Source organism: Colias philodice, chromosome 15 (genome assembly GCF_061535455.1).
Source record: "Colias philodice isolate Cphi_HAF_F1 chromosome 15, ilColPhil1 Martin Lab GWU primary, whole genome shotgun sequence".
NCBI classification, from domain to species: Eukaryota; Metazoa; Arthropoda; class Insecta; order Lepidoptera; family Pieridae; genus Colias; species Colias philodice.
The window spans coordinates 6,670,735-6,694,064 of NC_143100.1; the positions used below are offsets into that span (position 1 = coordinate 6,670,735).

Sequence of the window (23,330 nt, forward strand, 5' to 3'; positions counted from 1 at the left end):
TACACATACGAGTCTTCTCGAAGGTACGAGAAACGCCTAATTGGGATAAATATTTGTCAATAACGTTTGATATATATATTCAAGGGACGACCATCTCAATTATAAAGTGAGCATTGGAAATTGAATATTAGGTCAGTAATTAATAATAAAATGAGGTTCTGCGGAGCCTGAAATCTATTAATTTGGCCGTAAAGCTTGGCCATTACAGGCGAGTCGCCAATTATTCCAGTCTCCCTCGGTAATTAAATTCTATGATGTTCGCCAATCTAAGACAGACGCCGTTTACGATACTCAAATTACAGTTTCATTACCCGTAAAAGATATAAGTGAATAAAAACTCGGTTACGATTATTTAACTCCGAGAGAATTCATTACGGACGCTTTTTAAGTGTTTTAATAAAATAAAGTTTATGGGCTTCAAATTGCCATAGACACAATTCATTGTTTTATGAGTTAATTTGTAAACTAGAATTCAGTTTGGTATAAACACCTCGATAGATTTTTCTTCTAAGATTTGCGTACAAAATACCAATCTATTTGTTTTGTATCTTGCTGAGCCATTATGAGTAAGATCATAGAGTCCTTGATTGGATCCCTTTTTTAAATATTAAAAAATGTGACGGTTTGACGTGACATCAACCCTTCTTATTCGTTAAAAAATCGATCAATGAAACATATGCAAAATGCATCCATCCTGACATGGAACTGTGTATGACTGTAGGAATAAGACAATTATTCGACTTACTTTTATAGTTTAGTGTAATTTAATATCAAATAACTCCCTCATTAAAAATAAATGTACCTATAAATAAATCAAATCAAAGAAGTACAGGTTGCTTGTAAAGGTTCGAATTATATCCTACTCAAAACCACTCACTTATGATTCCAATCGATTATTTTAAAAGGGCTAATTTGTGTATAATAAAAAAGACAGGGTAATTCTAAAATAATTTATTTAGTTTTGCGCTCTTTTATAAAACAATAGCTTATAAACTATCTTAACAAAGTTTATACAATAAACAAAAGTTTATACGTATTTAACTACGTTTAGCGATTTCTATACGGCATATTTACAATTTACAATATTTTTAATTTTATATGCAAATAATTTATATAAATTATCTGCAAACAAATAGGGTCACGTTATATAATACACGTTTAGGTTTTGTATAAGTTTTCTTCTATTTCACAACGCACACAATGTTTACATGGGTATCAGTTCGTGATTAATGACCATCAACGTTAATAATTAATTAATGTATGTTTATTAAAGAATTCTTGGTAAAATATTCCATACATGGTCGTACTACATGTGTAAATAAGTAACGTTAATACTTCTCAAATATAAATGCCTTTCATGTCTTACAATAAATGTACATACCAAATAAATCATAAAATACATATTTCATTGATAAATCATATTTAGTATTGATTCTTATAAATAATTAGAAATTGGTCATACACGCAACATTGTTTAAGAAAATTAATATACTTGCACCTACATATATATTTCAAACGTGTTTCTCTTAGAATAAATGATTTAAGTATAATTCCTATTTCTATACAATTAACATTTATTGCATAATAGTATAATGGCATGGTTTGCTATTCTATTCGATATAATTTTTATAATTGAAGCATATTTTAATATTAACAATTAACATATTATAATTTTACAATGAAACCAATGTTTAATACTGTTAAATTTTCTATTCACTGTATTTTATTGCTTTATTTTCGACTTATTATATATCCTTATATTATACACCAACTCCTCATAGCATACACAAAATACTATATCAACTTTGATGATCCTATTAAGCATGCTTCACAAGGCACTATTCTAGCGAGATTATCAATAAAACTTAACCGAAAACAATGGGAACAACTATTAAATTCGGTTTAAATCTTCGAACTGGGCCTAAAATTACATTTTACGGCGATTCAATCAATAACATGGAGATAGTAAAACAAAATATAAAACTTAATTTAAAACGTTACTAGATAAATCGAAAGTCGAAACAAATGTATCACACACAAAAATTTTAAGTAATTACTTTATGTTTAGAACTACTTTTATAGTAAATGCTGCTGCAGTCCAAGCAGATGCTTGGAAAATAAGCTTTAAACAGATTATATCTTAAAGCTAAATTGGCGTTCATATTGCTCTCTCCTTAATCAGAATTTCGGACGCAACACACGACTTTCTATAGGCTCGTCTAAGTAATTGCTTACGTAGGTACTTGTAATGAAAAGGTACTCGTGTTGGTCTTTTGTACATATTCATCCATAATATATTATTAATTATATTTTTAAGGAATAAATTGTTACGTGAATACGAATACGCGAACTGATATCACAGCATTTTTAGTGATTATCACCGTAATAATTGTTTACAAATATTTACAATTTATCGTTTCAACATAAATTTTAAATTTAATAGTTTTTAATTTTAGGAATAAACCATTTGTGGGAACTATTAAATGCTTGTTATATCTCAAACAGATTTGAAAACATTCCGGAGCAATTATATTTATCTATAGGTAACAAATATTTTTTTAATAATTGAAATATGTACATACTTATATGTATTAAGGCTTCCAAACAAAGATAAATATTTTCACTGTAATAATAATATATAAATTTAAAATACAAAAAGTAATGATATTAGAAAGGATATAGATCACCGATAACTCTACAAATTGGAATACGATCGTATTTCTGTTGTAACAGAAGTCAAACAAATATCAGTGATCCATCATCAAACGCAGTCAGCGGAACGACCGACAAATGTATTTTAACTGATCATTCCCTTACCAAATTATTATGCTTCCCCCTGGTAATTTCACAAGCATAAGCTAATAAAATGTTCGAGTCATTCCATCCAAAACATATTTATTTCTGTCAATTACCATATTTCGATTCGGGAGAAATGAGATCGGTTTCCTTAAGCAAACTTTGTTGTCTGATCATTATTCAAAATAAAAATATGTAACTGTAATCTGTAAGTACGAGAACATAAAAAATACCTATATATAACTGCAACACAATTGCATTGGAAAATAATCCGTGATGAAACATTATAAATTAAATACTACATAATATGTGTTCTTTCAATCAAGCAATTTATTAACCCCCACGTATATTCGTTTATAGTCTGTATATAATGCGAATACTTTGATTGTAGGCAATAAAAACAATGACTCCTATCACCGCAGCGAAGCTACAATCTCGTTGCTCATAGTATTCTGTTGACTTGATGAGTTCATATTTTTAGAACATTGCTGAAACCATAAAATTGATTAAATACATTTTTAATAACAATTAACAAGTTGGTAATTAAAGCAAAAGTAAATGTAACTGACGATTACAGAAGCTCACAACCATTCCAAGTATTGTTTAGGAGTAAAAGAGCTTTTAATTAATATAACGATACTATAACAAGTTTCTGTGTTTCGACTCAAAGTTTCTAACAATAACGTCATACCGAAAATACTGTTATATCAATTACACACTTTTGGTTAATTTCATCCGGGTTTAGCTTTGAATGATAAATAAAAGAAATTTAACTTTGAGAAATTAATACCTTGATACTTGAAAATGATACCTAAGTAATAACTTTTTGATTAGCTTTTATACTTTGTATTAATGTAATATTTTCTAAAGATCACAAAATGGCCCACATATTGGCGCATTACTAAGAGCAGTTGCGAACAAAATGCGTATGAAATACTCACCATTTGCCGCGACTCCCAAGCTTTCATCGCACTCTTATACTTCTCAAACTCGTGACACCAATCAGAGTACACTTGTCTGTACTCCTGTGATTTATTTGGCTGCGTACATCTGAGCAGACAACATGTAACTTTTAATTAACAAAATTTACTTTATCCTACTCGAGACTTGGGAAAGATTTTAAATTAACGGAAAATTTTTTACGCAAGAAGGAAGGAATTTCGTAAGTGCATATGGTTTATTAACATCGACTGTAAATAGCATTTCTCAAAGGTATTTCTGTAGCGTTAATTTCAAAATGTTAGTATGAATGTAATTTTAATATAAATTGCTAAGCAGAATTATTATTTTTGAACAGGTATAACCGGTAAATAAATAGGTAATTTATATATAAGTTGAACTTTTGGGCAAGACTTAATTGGAGTTTGATAGTGTTCGAAGAAATTACCTGTGAATATCTATATCTAAATTATAGGAGGCAACGAGCGTCGGGCCGAAGTAGCATTCATATCGGCCTCTATCAGAATCAGTCACGGAAAGCAACACCAAGCCGCGCTCAGAAGTTAGCAGAACTCGCTCCCAACTGAAACGATTTGAGCGCTTTAGATGTTGTTACAAGCTAATTTTGTTTTGAACGCTCCACAATTTTGGTGCAAGTTGTGCACGTTAAATTTGCTGAATTTATGGCTGTAAGGTAACATGTTTTGTAGATTAATTAACATTGTATGTCAGCTGATGCATCTAATTAAATCTTACTTTGTCTTTCGAGATACTATGTAATAAGTTGCTAAATAAACACTAAATGTACTGTACATTAATCACACACATATTCAAAGGCACATACTTGTAAATTATTTTGTATCTTCCTCTTTCCCGTGAATGGTGATACCACGCCACATTCTGATCGCGCAGAGCTTCAGGCGTCTTCCCAAATGCGGCTAGATGCACACTTTGTCCATAACCAACCCTTACAGTTTTCAACGGGGCGCTTGCCTCGCATATTGATGGAGTGGAATTAGTAGCATCATGTAGAAGGCCCAGGGTGTAAGGCCGACATGCTCCTACTTCCTTATCCCAGCCACAATAAGGATCCAATACGCAACGCACGCAACTGTCATACCTGTTTTCAATTTAGTTTTAATTGATTTAATCAACAGCAATTATGAGATAAAAGGCTGTTCTATATATTTTTATAATTCCAAAAATTAATATAGAATCATAAGGAGGCTAACAATAAATCACACAATACAATTGCTTCCAATCTTGTTAATTATTACACTAAATTTGAAACTATAGTAGTTAAAAAATATACCTGTGGGCACAGGCACGTAGAGGCAGTTGCCTCAGTCTGTTGTCTGTGGCCAGATAAAGCGCGTGAGCTTGCCTGGAGAGCGCGAGCGCCCGCACGGGCTCGTCGCCCGCCGCGCGCCATATATCTACAACGCGCGATCCGCCGCCGGCCCACTGAACTATTTTGTAAACTTCGCCCGCACCTTACAAGAAAAGATATTTTTCTATAAAATCTCAAGTTGTTTATTTTGTTTTAATCAATATTCTAGCTAGACCTCAATCCTCATACTCTTGTAAGTTGTTCTGTTATATTGAGATTTAACTAAAAGTTACAGATGTCATAAGTTGGTTTAGATTATAGGTCCTAATTTTTTGTCATACCTAATACATATTTTAAAACGTTCCTACAAAATTGCATAAACACCATTGCTAAGATCTGTAGATTGATAAAATCCTCGGAACGGTCAAACCTATAAGATCAATAAATCCATACTTATAAGCCAGGTGTAGTTAAATAAAATGAAATCGATTCACTACACTTTCTATTTGCTTTTATTATTCAGTAAAGCTCAGAAAATAAAACTATTTCATTTAATCTAAATAAATGGTGCATAAGTAACAAGGAGTTATGTTCCGATTTTCGCTAATGTTTTACCCCAAATCGATTAACTCACTAGTGCCAGCGTAGAACACGGTGTACGTGATATCATCAGCCAGCATATCAACAGTCTGTCTGTCGACAACCAGCGTCGTGAGCACCAGGTCACGTTTGTAGAAGGCGGGCGAGTCGCCATCATGCCGTACCGCCGCGTCCATTAGCGGATGTGACCTGCGAGAGAATCAGCGAGGTCATCTTTGTCTTTGGAATAAAATCTTCTTACTACCATTAAATTGCCTTCAAACGAAATAGTTTCAAACTTAAAGTTTTTTTTTTTTGTATTTCGTTCCACAACAACTGACCTATCTTGATTTTCAAGACATTAAAGTCGGTTAGTTACCTTGTAAATTTAAACGCTCTAGCCAGCTTTGTTCTACTTTGATCCTTATCATTAAGTCAATATTAGTAGTTGACGTCTTGCATACATGGTTGAGTGCACATTATAACCTCATTTTCAACATAATTTAGGTACATTTTCGTACGACATTTCCACGTCACGTCAACACCATTCGCCATTAATCCATTACAAAAGCAATAATTTATTTGAACTAATTTAGTGGCACGCCGTCAATTAAGACGTGGGTAGGCGTGTGACTCGATGTGACCCAATTAAGGAACACACGCGGCAAAACTAATGTCAGGTATAAAACCTTGTTGAGATTAGTCTTGTGGGGATAAAGCTAAATGCTCCGTTTTTTCATTAAGCATGTTTCAAGGGAAATTTAATCTCATAAACAAGATAGCATCGCTAATATTTTATTTAGCATTAGCGCAGACAATATACCTAATACTTTGTTTTACTTTCGCCATTCTTTACATATTTTCCTAATATAAACTGCTTTATAAAAATAAATCGTGGAGAATGTTTGCGCAAATATATTTATCTATAGTCCCTTAACACAGAATACTGAAAAAGTTAACTTTGTATTAAATAACATAGAGATACAAAACTTAAGTAATTAAATTTTTAAAACCTTAAGGAGATAATTGCCCAATCTATTTTCATTTGGTTGATTAAAATAATCAAAGACAACATCTTATCTTAAAACCCATAATAAAAATACAGGTTCCTAATAGCAGCATTTCTTAAAAGACGTACCTGATAAAATTCAGGACATTATCTGGTAAGGCCTCAGTGTTGTTGACACAAGTGCCGGGTCGGGGCTCCGGCACCCTCGCACGGAGGACTGGCAGCCATGCCGAACTAGATGTTGCCTGATAACAAAATTTAAAAACTATTAAAAAGATAGTTCCATATGATATGGTGATATCATAATAAAAATTACCTTCCTACATTTTTGAAACAACCTTTACTACTTTTTATTTTAACAGAATATCTGAAGACTATTTTCCTTAAAATAAGTAAACATAGAAATGGTTTTACCGCATTGAAATGCAATGTTAAACATAATGATTCAAGTAAAATGTTTGCATGAGTAATGTAACGGTAATCTTAGTCATTAACATTTGCACAAATATGAATACTTTGTTCAAACAAATCCGTGGTAATGCAAAAACCGGTCCTTCCTCGTAAGTTGAAATTATAAGTCATAATAAAAATTCTTGCTTTACACTAAAGCCTACTAAAATACTTATACATATATTATTTTATAACAGAATTAAGTAGATCAATTATTTTTACCGGAAATTAATCTATAGGCTCGGCGGCATCCTTTACATATCATGGCTCTAGCCTCTATTTTTATAATATAGGAGAAAAAAATAGGAACAGATTGCGTCATATGTTCAAAAATCGTAAGTATAAGGGCTCATTTATGTATTAGGTTTAAAAATTTGGCATCAAACATTTTTTCATTTCAAAAGTTATGAAATATAAAATTCCGATTTTTGTTGCCACTGGTGTGATGAATAAACTGTGTGAACCTTATAACATCTATTATAGCGACTGTATGCTTCATATAATAACTCACTTGTTCTTTAAATCTTCCTGCGAATGCTTCTTGAATATTTTCCATGGTATAGGTACAGATTGCAGACCCGACGAGCCCATCACTGGCGCCCGTTGTAAAGGTAGCATAGAATTTTGTCGGATCACCCGGCATTTGGTACACACTTTCTATACAAAATATAAATAAAATTTGTAATGAGGTGTGTTAAATCAAGGTAATACCTACATATACTTAATGTATTTCTATATGATTCTAATAATATCTGAACTGTAATATCATGTCAAAACAGACAAATACGTTCACTGAAGTAAAAGTTCAAAATCGGATTTTAAGGAAATAAATTCCTAAATGTCTTTTATACTAAAAGATCTATACATAGTCTGCTCCAGTTTACTCTTTATGACGGTGTAAGAAAATTCAATTTAAACAATGTAGCTTTCTTAGTTCAACGAAAGAGCTATAAACTGAGTTTACGTTAACTTGAACTTATATTATTTTTGTACTTTTAAAGTGAATAACTTACGTATTTCATCAAAGTAGAATGGAAACTCTCCAGGTATGCTACAGTTGAGCCTGGCTTTTAAATAAGTGGCCCAATTTTGGCTCAATATGTGCTTGCCACCAGTGTCTTGTTTGCATACTCTTGCCACGCGGGAGTAAACAGCTTTACCGCAGTTCATGAACTCTACGGCAGTTTCCCGAAAAAAGAACAAAACATAGTCCCCAACATCGAACGATCCCACAAAATTGGTTTCTGAAATAAATGGAAATTTAGATAGGCAATCACGTTTAAATGTCTTTGCAGATCATGAATTCACAAAGCACTTTGTGGGTTAATTACGAAACATGTGAGTTACGATTGCAGTTCTCACTACATCGACATCTTTTACGCTCGCAACACAATTGATGACTCGCTCAGTATGAGCGCAATAATGAAAGCGATGAAAAAGCTTAAAGCGATACTCACTGTCCAACCATTTCGAGTCATACTTCAATGTTCTCTTAAAATTGAATCGCTTTTGACCCGTTCGAAAATCGAAGAGGTCGTTTCTGAAAATGACTGGATCCGCTTTCGTGAACTCGGCGTTAGTGCCCGCGTAGAGCGCTGGCAGGCCGCCGGGGTTGCCCTTCGTGACCCACACTGCAGTGCTGTTGTCAGCCGGGTCATAGGGGCACTTGGCCACGCCGAGCCCTACTCCTGGCACGTACTCGTGGCGCGGGAGGTGTGTTAGGTTTAACTGTGCGGAACAAAATCGTCATATGGCAGCCGTTTATTTGTCACGAGTTAATAACCGAAACGAAACAATTTGGCACTTGTATTTTTTACAATTTTAACTGATAGACGAGCTTGTATGTAGGTTAGGGTTTCGGTTATTAAACTTTTATTGTAGTTTGTAGCCTCAATCAAACTATACTGTTAAAAAACAAACATGCTACATTAATTGAGATGCGCGATTGGACATATATTTGTGCCTTAAAAGTTATGTATGAACAACGAGTATCATTTACGCTTAAGAAATTAAACCACAACTAAACATGCCGCAACCTCGATATTTTATACCAAGCACGTTACAAAATGTGTAGTAATATTAGAAGCAATTTACTCACATAGACCACCCAGTCTTTGGGACTATGAGCGTTTGTACCGCACACGTACAACCGCTCTCCGTCGCCGAGAGGCTGTAGCACTCGTATGTGGTTTCTACATTCAAATGGCTCTGATTTGCCTTTGCTCACACACCTCGCTACATTACTTGCTTCTAATAATAATGCATCTCTCTGAAACCAAATTACACATTAGAAAAGTTTATCTCGAGTATATTCATCTTCCTTATGAAAAGTCAGCTAACACATTACGTGAGTACATGAATCCGGCATATTGGGAGTTGAATATTTCATAAAAATTTTGTTTATATCTGTTGGAAAGCCGACTCAAAGTTTCAAACAAAATTTCCCTTGTAAATCCGCTGGTAACATTTCAGTATAAATGGACGAGCATAAATCCTCACAGTAAAAGAGAGCCCTCTTAAACTTAGATATCATAAGCGTGTGTTTTTCCCCTTTTGCGAGTCGTTTACTTTATGAATTCAAGTTCTAGAGAAGTTGTAAAACATACTAACCTCACAATGTGACTGACTAATATCTGTCATATTAAGCCTAAATATTCGGTCCCTGAAAACAAAAAATATACTCAGATGAATATTCATATTCTGTAAGTATCAGTCTTGTGTTTTGTTTTCTTCATAATGTATGTTGTTACGAAAACAAGAAATATAACATTCTATAAATGTTACAATAATAAAGAACACATTTTTCTTTCTAATATATTTTATTGTATCATTATACCTATGTCCCACTCTTCCTGAAGCCTGAGCTAAAGTATTTACTTAGTCATTTCAATTAAATTACATTATTTATATATATTACTCACATAGCACCGACGTATAATGTATTTCTCTCTTCATTGATATATAAAGTGCGATAAAAAAGGTTACCGCAGGCGAATTCTCTAATGTGATCTGAAAATAATGAAAAAATATTATGTATGAGTCAAAGATAAATTTTCACGTACCTAAATAAATATTTATTTGAATTTTAATAAACATTCTAAAGGTCTAAAATAAAATCTATTCAAAATGTCAAACGCTTGTTTGTGCTTACGATTACCCACAGCTACGAAAAATACATGACGTTAGGTACTTTATAATTACTGAAAGTGAAAATGATAGTTCTGTAACGTATTATTATTTTCTGTCAATAACGATCACACGTTATTTTTCAAACTTTTAAATGTAAAGCAATCAAAGTAAAATGCCCCGTGCACATATGAAATAATAAGTCTGGTTGCAATTTCAATGAGTATCTAATTACGAACGGTTGCAATAGCCAGTGATTATTGGCAGGAGCGAACACGCGAGCTCTCGTGACCGGCTCATAGCTACAACGACCACTACTTAAACATATTAAACTTCACCAAACCGATATTCTTTAAAAGTTAACACTATCATTTCGATTATCTAAAGGGTCCATTATTCAAATTATACCTTATTAGGAGCCGTGTTGTCTCTCTTCTATTTAGGACATTTTATGTAATTTGATAAGTTACGCGGTACATAATAAATTTGTGATATAATTGAAATAATTCTTGATAAAGTTTCAAGTAGGTATCATCAATAACGTAGATAATTATTGGTTTGAACGGCACTTCATAAGTCTCAATTTTGTGCTTCTTGTTAATGTTTTCACATTTATTTTCACTATGAGTACTTTACAAAACAACACCTAATTTGGATAAAGATAGATACTATAAAATAATCTGAGATAATGAATATTTTTGTGTGGAGTATGAATTCGGAAAGTTATTTTATAAGATTATATACATAAACGTATAGATACTATTTTTTTTTAATTAGTCTCTTTGTTTAATTATAAATTGTCAATCGACCCTAAATATAGATACCTAATGAAAATTTCGTCATACATCAATTTTTACAGCACCAAGTATTGTCTACGTACATTGAACTCCTAACAATTTATTTAAATAAATAGAGCTATAACAACAGTAGGTACAATACGACAGATTGATGAGTGTTAAAACCAATAAGAGTGGCTAAATACAATGGCGATTACAGAGCTAATGAAGCCTTTGTTTGAAAATCTAACGAACTGTATAAAGTCATTTATTTGAACGAACATGGCGCGACCGATACAAGCGATATATTTATTTGCGGGTCTTTATAGCGTAAATAATATTATAAAAGATACATTATCTCGCCAGACTATCCATTACTTCATCATCCATACTTTTATTCATAAAATGATGAAGGTCTTCATTTCGCAGATGTCGATGTCGATTTAACACATGTAGATATATATAGGCAGGTATACAATTTGTTCATATTTATTGTGCGACATTTATCACAATAATAGAGTCATTATTTCTTTTCTCATCTCCTCCCCTTTATTCTGAAATTTAAATAAATCTATCCTGTATATAAATCTATTACATAAAAACAGTATACCCATGATTAAAGCAAACAAATTATTATTTAAATTTTCACATTGATCAGTTTTATTTTCCATAAATTCAATGACTGCAAACGGTATTATGGCGTTGGTTAAAATGTAAATCCATAGTAATGAGGTGAAGTATCGCGCGACGCTGGCACTGACGGCCGCATTATGTAGATAACATCGGACGCTAAATACCGCAACAAGTAAACTGTCGAAGCCGACTGCCGACTGTTTGGAACTGCCATGCTTACCGCTCGTTTAAAATTATTTCCGAAATGGTTTTATTAAAAATTCTAGAGACCGAATGTTAAAATAATGATAATTTCCGTAGCTATCATTTTTAAATAGCTGGGGCTTATGATATTTGAGCTGCAGTCTACAGGGATGTTATATCTTTTTATATTTTACTGCAATTTTAAAATTTGTGGAAAAATTCAATGAATTTATATCATCTTTACCTAGGTAGGTACTTTTTTACTTTGGGTTTTGATTGAAATAATCAATATAGCCATACTAATTTTGTAAATGAGAGTTTGTTTGTATTTAAGATTAATTGAAGGATTTAATATTTAATTAAAATAGCATAATATTTTTTTATAAGAACTGGTTTCGTTGAATTTGAAAATGATAAAATATTCGTATTCTTTTTGGATAAAAATTGGAACAGTGCATAATAAGAATTGGACGCAGAATTCCGATCGCATTTTCTTATACAATGGTCCCTTGATTGTTTCGAATCTAGTCGCGATTCGTTGCAATGCGCCCGGTCCACAATAGCAGTAAACTGTCCCGAGCACTTGCCAGCTCGGCTCGAATACTCGGCTCCAAAAGGACTACAAATGTTAGTCAACATTATACTTGCACATGCTGCAGCTGTTTTAAAACTATCTTATTTGTTTTGCAACTCGCATCCACTCGGTATGCCTCGCCACAATTGGTATTACAAGCCCTGCAATTAAAATGTCCCAGTTTATACTGTATTGTGTATTCTTAGTTTGCTATTTTATGTAGCTATTTCCTTCATGAAGCGACTCTCATTTAAAGTTATCGCCGTATTCAAAGCTTTGATTCATATGAATTGCAACATGAATTTGTTACGAAATTTTCGTTGATTTTTACAATGTAATGTTAATTTTAATGAACGTTCTACATTCATTAAATTTATTGCATAACATTAATGGATTATCTGTTAATATGTAGGTAATATTAAATAGAAACTTTCTATGTGATTCATTTTTTGAATTGTAAAGACTTAAGTCCATGCTTAAAAACTTATGAGCTTACTACGACTGAGCCGTACGTTTGTCTTTGATCTTAGAGAAAGTTAAAATATTGTGACCGTATTTGCAGAGCTCACAGAGTCGGCAACTTACACAGTGGAATCCCACTGTACACTCAAAAGAGCAGCGAGCAAACGTTTGAATAGAGATCGGACAAAAATGTCCAGTAGATGACTATTTTCCTGACCATAAATCTGTTCTGGAATGAAAATAATTGTCTTAATCAAATTTTTTACTAATTGTATTAAAGATTTTAATTTACAATATGCAATTGGCCGAAATTTTATTTGTATATTATCCTAAATGTAAGTACTTGTAAGTAAAAGAAATATTATTATTTGTGACAATGAATTACCTAATACCTAATGATTAATTCATTGTTCTAATATTATTATTCGGTAAATTCATAAAATATAAGCATGATAAACTCATCACAAATTTTCGGTGCTGATTTAGTTGATTTGTGTAAATATTTTACCGCCTTCAACAAAATTGAATGCGTTTTAAAATAAACAAAAGTTAATAACGATGAAAGCGAAACATGCTTAATCAACTACAGAGTGATCTGCACCAATTCTTTAAATGAAATCGTATACTTTTTTAAATAATTTCTAGCAATTTTAATTGATTTATTGGCAATCTAATAATGCCTTATATGACATAGAATTGTTTTAATTGCTCTCCTGGTGCATTGCAAATATTTTTAAATTAATATGAATACCTACAGCTTGTGTTGATGTTGATGATGTTACCTATATTGAAACCAATCAGGAAATGTATAAATACAGAAAACATATAAAAAAACTAATTAAGAACACTTTAAGAAAAAGGAATCAGTGCAATAGATTTTCATAAAACGAACGTGGTTTTAAATGAAAATACATTGCAACCTCTGATAAGAATAAATTTAGTTTGGGTGAGTTAGGTCATGTTGGTGTTGTTTGCACGTGCACCCGAGATGCGGTGGCAAAGATATCCTGACCGTCTTCGCGTAAATCTGCCTTGTACATTGGCTGCACAGATAATATGTGGTACGGAAACACTATGTGGTTACTTTCGTTTTGCACTCCCAGCTTTTCCACATTGATTTATTGTAACCACAGACATTTGCGCGCCTTTTTAGCGACGCTTTTGTTCTGTAGTTTTATTTTTAAAGTATAATGAATGTTCTACACGTAGTCGCAAGTTGGTTTTATTGTAACTGAATGCAACGTAAAGTGGTCTGCGAATTATCGATTTATTTTTAGAATTTATTTGGTACAGAGGAAGTGTAATAGATAAAGCGCGCTTATAGAAAGACGAAGAGTAAGGCAAAACTGCACGATGCTACATTATTATTGCCAATAAATTTATGCGACGTTATGTTTATGCGAATAAATTATTCCAAAGTTGAGTAATGTATAATAATTTCTTATACGTGACAACATACTCATAGAAGATGATTAGAGGTATGCACTTTATCTATTAAGGAGAATCCTGTGCCTCCCAACTAATAGAATTTTTAATCAAGTTGCTTGTGGCGGCGCCACCACGCCACGAGCACGCCAGATTAATGTAATTGGACGACGCCGTCACAAAGGCAAATTGTAATCCCCCTCTTTCATTATATATGTCCGTAACAAGGCACCCAGACTATGTGTCGTATTTTTTCATTCTCATCTACATTTCCGTAAAGCGCGTTTCACCTATCAACAAAAATAAATCTTCCTCTCAGAATAATGTAATTCAGCGGCGACCATTGAGTATTCATTCACTTGTTATGGATATTTGACCAAATGGTGCTTGAATGCTGTCACAGTGACAACTTTCCGAGCTTCCCCTTAAATCGGCCGATTGCGGCATGGTCGTTAGGAGCTCGAAGTGTCGGGACAATTAAGTTGAAGCGGCGATTGTGAGCGGTGCCAAAGCGGATGTAGGTCAGTAAAGCGAAGTGGACCTGCACCGTGCACTGTTGAGAATCCGAAATAGTACTGTCAGCCTCCGCTGTCCGTCCATCGTTCTCGTTGGCTCGCGTAATCGTGTTCCTAAGAACTCACTGCGTCAACTTCTAGTAATGACTCGCAATTTTGGAGATTACCTTAATTTGTTTCTTTAGGATGATAATTTAAACTGTGAATATTTTTATCTAAATACATAAACTTCCACTTTTTTACCTACGTAAATTTATACGTTAAAAATCTGCCTTAAAGAGCTATGCAATAAAATGTGGACATTATGCCAAATGTCTTTTTAACACGTAATTTTCGCCGTAGAGACATAGTCATATAACTTTTATAATGTAAATAACGAGTCATTCTTTGTTCTTGCTCACGTGCATACATAATAGCGAAACTAGTTTTAGCGAAGTATCTCTTGCAGAGCATATAAGCTCAGGTAAATTGTGCTCTAACACCCTGCTATAAAGAGTATTTATGCTAAACGAGACTATAAAGTTGCTACTTGCCAGTAAGAATATTTTGGACGCTGTAAAATATGAGTGCGGATGCCGTGAAATGAGCTTTCAGTTTGAGTATCACACATAAGCGGTCCTGCTTTCTTCTGTAATTACCTCATGCATGTTGTATGTTATAATGTTTCTTGTCGTAAGTTATTATAATAGTTAGATGAAACCAGATTCTTCAGGATTTTCAACGGTAGTTATATCGTCCGTTCTGTATCGTCATTCTACGTCGCTCAGTTGAAGTTTGTTCAACACTCTGAATATACAGGCTTCCAAGAACATCCACTGGGGCTAACAGCCAGTCAAGCAGTCGGGTCGAGGAGCCTTCCTTTGCATTGGAGAAATATTATCTTCCTTTTCAGAACACTAAATATTGTCAGTTAAAACATTTTGAATTTATGGCTTAAATTTTGCACACCAACAAGCACATGATCTTTTTTCTTAAAGAAAGAAGACAAATTTACGAAATTCGACGAATCATATTTTCTACAAACTTTTGAAATGCTTATTAATAAGCAATACCAATTTATTTTGTATATTTTATACAAATCCTATCCGACTTAACGAATGATAATAACATTTTTTAATAGGGATTGAGCGTTTTTACCTGTCAAAGATGTCTAATAATCCCTTTATCAAAGAATATGTTAAAGCCGGTCATTATGCGTCGGAGACATGGGAATTTATCGGTAGCAAACACTTCGACTGATATTTACTTTAAAACCAGTCGTGAGTAAAGAAGAGCACTTAACGATAACGCCGATAAAGAATTCATATCTTTATTATTATTCGACAGCTCTCACTGTTATAGGAGGGTGTATTTTTTTTATTTAAGATACATAATAATTTATGTTATTCCCTATATTTTTCTTATATCGAAATTTGCCCACACTATATAAATTATGTACTAACCTACCTAGAAAAGTGCTTCTGTTGATGACAATTTAAAAAATATAAAAATATTTTTTATAGTAAATGATACTCTAATATTAGGAAATATAATAAATCTAATCAGTAAAAAAATATTTTAGTGACAATTTCACATTTTCTAGGAATTCAAGCCAACTTTATAACAATGTGTTAGAGCAGCGTCTGATTAGCAATGTTCGCTCAATGTATTTTTGAGCATTACTATCTTGACGGATACTTTTTTAATTTAATATTTCCACTAGCTGCAAACATGATAAAATAGTGAATACGGGCACCGCGCCGCTCCCACGTGGGCAGCCAACCGTGGCACTGATACCCCCAACGTGTCACCGACTCTCAAATAATAACTCTACCCACATTACCTGCCTTCTGCACTAAAGGAATCGTAGACCGTACAACACACACACAATCAAACCGTAATGAACATGTTTACATGCGGGCGCCACACGTTTATTTCAGCCAGCTTTTCCTCCGTCGTGAAATGTAATGCAATAAACATCCTCTACACAAAAGGTTTAATTCGATGTACTTACACTTTTTGCAAAAATAACTGTCTCGACTGAAATTTAAACATTTTAAATCTGGTTCAACCCGAGATGGAATGTATTGAAACAAAGTTTCAAGTCACGTTTTTCGATATTCAGCGTAGGACGTATCCATTTTCGTACAGACTAAATGTTTGTAAGAGCAGTGAATTTATTAGAGCTATTTTGTTTTAAGACAAAAAGTAGAATGCGTATGACCACAATATAAGTTCTAGCTTTTCTTTGTTTACTTTTTAAAAGTTCCGATACAAACAATTATGAAGTATGGAATAATTAATTTTATTGATACTTAATCATGATAACAATAAAGCCTAGCCACTCACACTCAGCAAATTCTATATGATTTCTGTTGTGTGTGTGTCCGTTACATAATATATTTCAATAGGTATACCTCTATTGAAACACAATTGTTCTATGTACTCATGTCTCATTACAATTGGCATGCAAACCAATAAAAACTTATTCGTGCTCGCTAATGAACTGATTGTACTTATTTAGCTTAATTTTGCAACAGATATTTAATAATAATAATATAAAGGATAGATTATAGAAAAATATACTCAACATGAAAAACTTTTAGTAGAAATTATAGGTGTCACAGAAATAAATAACAAGGCAGAATATTTGAACTTGGCAGCTCTAAGTATTAGGTAGATACATTTCGTAATTACCCTTGCGTACCGTCTACAGACTCACATTTCACATTTCCATTGAATTATCCCATGGGAAATTGAATAAAATTAGATGGTGTACGTTTATTTGAGGTATGATAAGATATTAATAAAAGGAATTGCATTTGAGCACAAGTAGTTACACTCAGTTCAGTACCTACCTGATAAAATAGCTCACCAATATGACATATATTTGAATCATAATAAAGTTGTTTCTATTGATACGTCATTGATAACAATAGTACTAAATAATGATCCCTTCTATATTACATATATAGATTCTTCTTCTATTCTTCTATGTGTTCCTCATTTTTAACTCAATTATTTGGAGATGTAATATATTTCTTTTGTATCTCGTTAAAATTCCACTCGTTAACAGTTTTAAAATAAATGGTGATGAAGATACGTTTCCGGGGATGCAAAGTAACATAAATTACATCAATAAGCACGCATGATGTAAGACGGGGGATGCCCGCGAAATGGCGGAATTCCATCCACCGTAGATACGCTACTGAATACAAAATTCACATGTACTCCAATTATAGGAAAACGATTTGGTACGAATATTCTTGGCAGACTTGCAAATTTCGGCTCGAATCAGCAAAACATATTTATTTAGTTAAGTATTGGGAAGTCCCGGAACACTATTTCTATCAACTTCCGCTTGAAGCCGCTTGAAGGATAGATCATAGAATAGAATTTATTGCTACATAATACATATATGTATTTGCCAATAATGTACTCAAACCCTTTCTTAGCTCATTAAAAAAATAATAGAAAGGTTGATATAAATTAAATGGAAATATGAGTCCAATAAAATCAAGCATTATATCGCCGGTAACATAGCTGAATGTAATTTTAAAGTTAGTTTTAACGGACGTCACGCACATGAAACACATATATATGATGGGCCTGTCCATGTATTTAAAGCGAGTTGTAATTTTAATTAAAATGCCATAACTTTTCCCAGCCAGTTTGTTTTGTTTACGAGGTCATTTTACACTCCTCAGCGATCACAAACGAGAATTAAAAATTACAAGCGCCTTTGCTACAAAGTAATCATAAAATATATCAATGGTACTTTGTTGATCGACGCATTTATTTTCCAGCATGCCTAAAGTGGTATCTATATATATACAAATATTATAAAGTTGTAAAGTTTACGAATTTGTGAGTTTGTGACTTTGTAGGTTTCATTTTTGGATCTACGGGACTGATTTTAAAAATTATTTTTCCAATACAATGCCACGCTATATTTTGTGTGGCTACATTTACACTGTTTTTATTCCTGTTCTACCGATCATGAAATATTTTACTATGTGTATCCTAAAGTCTACACGGATCTAGTCAGGGCTATCAGAAAAATAAATTAAAAAGCATAAGTATATAAAATTGCATAGTAGGTATAACAGTTTCGACATGTCAGTTTTGATCCGAAGCTTTGATGTTTGATACATATTAAGTATATATAAAAATGAATCGCAAAATGTGTTGGTAAGCGCATAACTCGAGAACGGCTGAACCGATTTCGATAATTCTTTTTTTATTATATTCGTTGAAGTACGAGGATGGTTTTTATGTAGAGAAAACGTAAATATGTACCACGGGCGAAGCCGGGGCGGACCGCTAGTTAAGTATATAGTTAAAACATATATTTGGAATCAACATTTAAAATTTTAATTTGATTACAATTATATATTTCCTTTTTTTCTAGCGCAGAATAAATAAGTTAAACAAACAATTCCCGTCGTAATTGCTGTTCGAGTGTCCAGATTTTTCGGAGCATTAAGTCGCTGGTTTAGCTCGCAATAAAATTTACTGCGTTCGTAATCCAACAGTTAAAAGCTTTTAAAAATCACTACAGTCGACTACCGAATACTTTTGAATTAAAATAACCCACTGGGTTATAAGAGAAATGCCGGGACATACCTACCTATCTGTTTATCAAAACTGAAAAAGTAACATACCAAGTGCTAATCCAATTGTAAACTTTTCTAAATACAAGTTCGTTGAGTAATATTTATTTAAATTTGAAGTAGGGGTCGTAACAAATTCTCAAAGACCTTTAAACGACGAACTGCATTTGTCAACAGTGGATTGAAAAAGGGGAGCTCGGGGCTAAGTTGAAATACACGCCCTCGCCTTTCTGCTTTTTAATAGTGTCCGACCGAAACTGGTTTCCAGGCCGAAACCGAAACCGAAACCGAATGTTCGGCCGTGGCTTCAGTTTCGGCCGAAACCGAAACCGAAACCGAAACTCACGTGGTCTAGTATGAAATTTCTAAAAATACTGAACTTTGGTGCATTTTACCTATTATTTTGCCTTAATTAGGGCATGAAAGGAAAACACAGTATATTAAATTTGTTGTAATCATTTATTTAATATAAAATAAAAAAATAATATTTTTAAAATATTAATACATAATAACAAATTTAATTTTTATTATTTTTTCAAATTAAGTTCTCGGTAAAATCAGTCATCTAAATCAAATCAGTAATTGTTGCTGTTACTTTAAATACTAAGTTTTGGTATTTTGAGATCTTTCTCTTTATTATAGAGTCTTTAATACTTTGGATTGGTATTTGTACTTAGAAGAATAATAAGTCTCTTTTAGGTACCTCTTATATAAAAATAATAATTATTAATTACTATTACACCCAGTTCCAAACTCAACATAGATAATCAAAAATTGTTTCCACCAGCGTGGGTCAACCAACGCTTTGACAGCGTCCGTCAAAGCGTTGCCGAGGAAAACGAAGTTAGGCGAGCGTGAACGTGTGTGAACTAAGTTCACTGAACTTGCGAAATAAGTTTCGGTTTCGGCAAATGTTTCGGCCGATTTTGGCCGAAACCGAAACTGCGGCCGAAACTTGATTTTTGGCCGAAACTCGGCCGAAACCGAAACCGAAACCGAAAGTTCGGTCGGACACTACTTTTTAATTAGCTCCAAATATATTTTTTAACTCTTAGAGAGGATCAAAATAATATGTTTATTAAAATAATGACTATTTTAGCTTCAATCAACAGTAGCAAATAAAACATCATTTAAATGCATTTTAAATGTTTCGTTCTGTTCTGTGTGGCGTCTCGTTTGATAAAAATATCATAGGAGAAAATATTTAAATCATCTATCTTTCAAATTTAAAAATTTACATTTAAATTAAATTAGACGTACTTATCGCTACTACTGACACCTGTTTGTAATTAAAAATTAAAGAATAAGTATTATCGTATGTAGGTATAGGTACAATATAGATTTGTGGAACGTATTTTTCATTCGTTATTAAAATATTCAATATTTTTACTGGGTACAGAAACATTCAGGTTCACCTTTTAAATATACTTACATATTGATATCAAAAATCAAAACTTGTTTTAATTAATAATTATATATTAACTTTTGTTTAAATATATTTAGATGCGTGCTGTTCTCATTCGGTCATCTGAATTTCGTAATAAATTAGTATGGTTAGGTTAGCAGCCGTGTTGTGTATGAATCATTGATTTATAGCTTTAACTGGTGTGGAGATAAGAACATTCTTAGTACCAACGCTTCAGAAGATAGATAATTCAATATTCAAAGATACTCCAATTCACTGAATAAATATTTTAAGGCGGAAGTATTATGTGGGTAAATCTTGTGCGGTTTTAGTAGGTATTATAGATATATGCACAGAATACCACCGAACTTTAAATACATTGCAAAGTCTGGTCACGTACAAAATCCGACACTTGGCACAGTTCACATTCCCGCCACACTCCAACGCGCTTTTCTTATAATAGAACTTTAAACTTTTAATTACACTTATTCCTCGTTAAGCACATAAATTCTGTAATTTATATATGTAATTTCATTGTTTCAATTGTTTGGCGACTTTAAATATTTGATTGCTTCAAGAAAAATCTGTTATTAATTAATATTTTATTCAATGAATTCTATCTACCTATTGCTAAAAGTTCTTAAATATTTTATATTTAGCTAGAAAAAATCATTTGATATATTATTAAAATGAACCTACGCACTATTATAATTTTTTTATGATTATTATAAAAGACCAGTTCAGTTGTGAAAGGAAAAATATACTTTACCGATTTTATTAAACGGGCGAACAAATGAATGAATTAGCATTTACAAATTCATCCAATTAGTAAAAACAGGCAAAAAAATCTCCTTCTATTTGACTAAATTTTAACAGAAGCAATAAGAACAAAACTGACAAATTTAAATGAAACTGAGTCGAGGTCCAAGTGGGACAATTTCTAAAGCGATAAAACGGGAAAGAAGCAGTATTTAAATTGAATACGCCGTAAATAAATGCCAAATGAGACAAAGAACTTTGAGGGAATTTGCAATCCAAACAAGAATAAAAAGGAGAGACGTATCTGAAATTAATTATATACGGATAAACTAGGCGACCCGTGTATTAAATAAGTGGATGAGTTTATGGGTTAACGTTAAAAAAGAAAATTAATGTAGCAATTTGTATGGCAATTATGATATTTCATTTCAATGTAATTCAATGAATGCAGTAAAGTTGCGTCATTCTTTTTGTTGACAACGATCGTTATATGCATCTCATTCTCCAGAGGTTAGTACAATGAATAAAGCCATAACTTTATTATCCAGCTAAACGTGGATAATAATTTATTATTCATTGTAATCTGATATATTTATCACCCATCATCTGACATCCGACGATGAACTCAATTCATTCGGGAAAAACAACAAAAAGCTTTTATAACTTCATTTCAAGTACATTAACTGAACTAACTTTTGTAATATTATTATTTCTATTTTTGATGCATGGTTAAATTAATCATTTTATTATTTTTGGTAATACATATCTACAGTAACTCTTCCAAAACCAAATAATATTAATAAATAATAGATAATATTCATTTGCATGCATCATCTTTTTAATAGGCACTTTATTTGATGGATTGCTTTAATGTTTTTTCTTATTCTAAACAAAGTAATAAGTTTGGCCATTAAACGGACCGAAATCAATAGATCAATACATGCTTGCAGGTCGGAATACATTTTATGGGAGTATTTATTACGGTCACTTTTACAGAAGTGTTTCGATCCTATAAGAAACGTGTTGTACGAGACGCAGAGGTAAATTTATAGTCTGTCCCATCACGACAGCAGTGCGGCGAGTTTTAGCCAGGACGGAATGCTGACCGCTGGGAGTTGGGACTCCGAAATTGTTCGAAACTTTTGACGAGCCACTCGTTTTTGAAATGCTCCGTTTTTTCCTTGAATTTCAAGTAAAACATACAATTATCAACATTGTTTTTTACCATATATTAAGCTATATGCTTTATATATACCTATCTAAATACTTTACTAAAAACTAAAAATAGTTTACTAAAAAATCGAAATTAAAATTTGTAGGTACAAAATTTTTTTCCTTGTTAAAGCAAAACGTACAAACAAAATCAAAACATAAAAGTTGGACATTTTAAGCGCTCTTGTTCATATGGCGGTAAAGTGGAAGTAGTGTTTAAAACCAATATTATTTCAACACACAAAATGCAGCCAAAGTTTAGAAGGTTTTCACTGTGACTGGACGTTTAGCAAAGTTTAAGCAGAAGCAGCGGAGGCCATGTATATTCCACTATTCGAGCTTTGCATGTTTAATCCCTCTAAATAAATAAACAACAACCGTTCCGCGTATCGTTGGAAAATCCTGAAAGCAAATGTTAAATATATTTCGCCGCATAGTGTCAGCTTGTAAGCCAAATATTCATAATGTGTCTGCCTCTGAAATTGCACGTTTTAGTCTTATTAGTACGAGACTTATTAAAACGGGAGATTAAACGGGGTGATAAATAATATCCAACCTTTCATAA

The 23,330-nt window shown here is 32.7% G+C and overlaps 1 protein-coding gene across 3 annotated transcripts in view; it reads right to left on the minus strand.

The window, feature by feature from the left end:
* Positions 1–936: 936 nt before the first annotated feature.
* LOC149482278 (semaphorin-2A-like) overlaps positions 937–23,330 on the minus strand; it is a 38,101-nt gene continuing 15,707 nt past the window's right edge. For all 3 annotated transcript variants that reach the window (XM_089704471.1, XM_089704470.1, XM_089704472.1), the window contains 13 exons: positions 10,025–10,112; positions 9,714–9,765; positions 9,202–9,372; positions 8,561–8,831; positions 8,117–8,347; positions 7,615–7,760; positions 6,783–6,898; positions 5,700–5,854; positions 5,048–5,228; positions 4,580–4,855; positions 4,184–4,318; positions 3,738–3,846; positions 937–3,284 (listed from right to left, as the gene is read on the minus strand). In XM_089704471.1, coding sequence (XP_089560597.1) covers positions 3,210–3,284; positions 3,738–3,846; positions 4,184–4,318; positions 4,580–4,855; positions 5,048–5,228; positions 5,700–5,854; positions 6,783–6,898; positions 7,615–7,760; positions 8,117–8,347; positions 8,561–8,831; positions 9,202–9,372; positions 9,714–9,765; positions 10,025–10,112 — 2,006 coding nt within the window. In that variant the 3' untranslated portion in view covers positions 937–3,209. The remainder of the gene's footprint in view (positions 3,285–3,737; positions 3,847–4,183; positions 4,319–4,579; positions 4,856–5,047; positions 5,229–5,699; positions 5,855–6,782; positions 6,899–7,614; positions 7,761–8,116; positions 8,348–8,560; positions 8,832–9,201; positions 9,373–9,713; positions 9,766–10,024; positions 10,113–23,330) is intronic.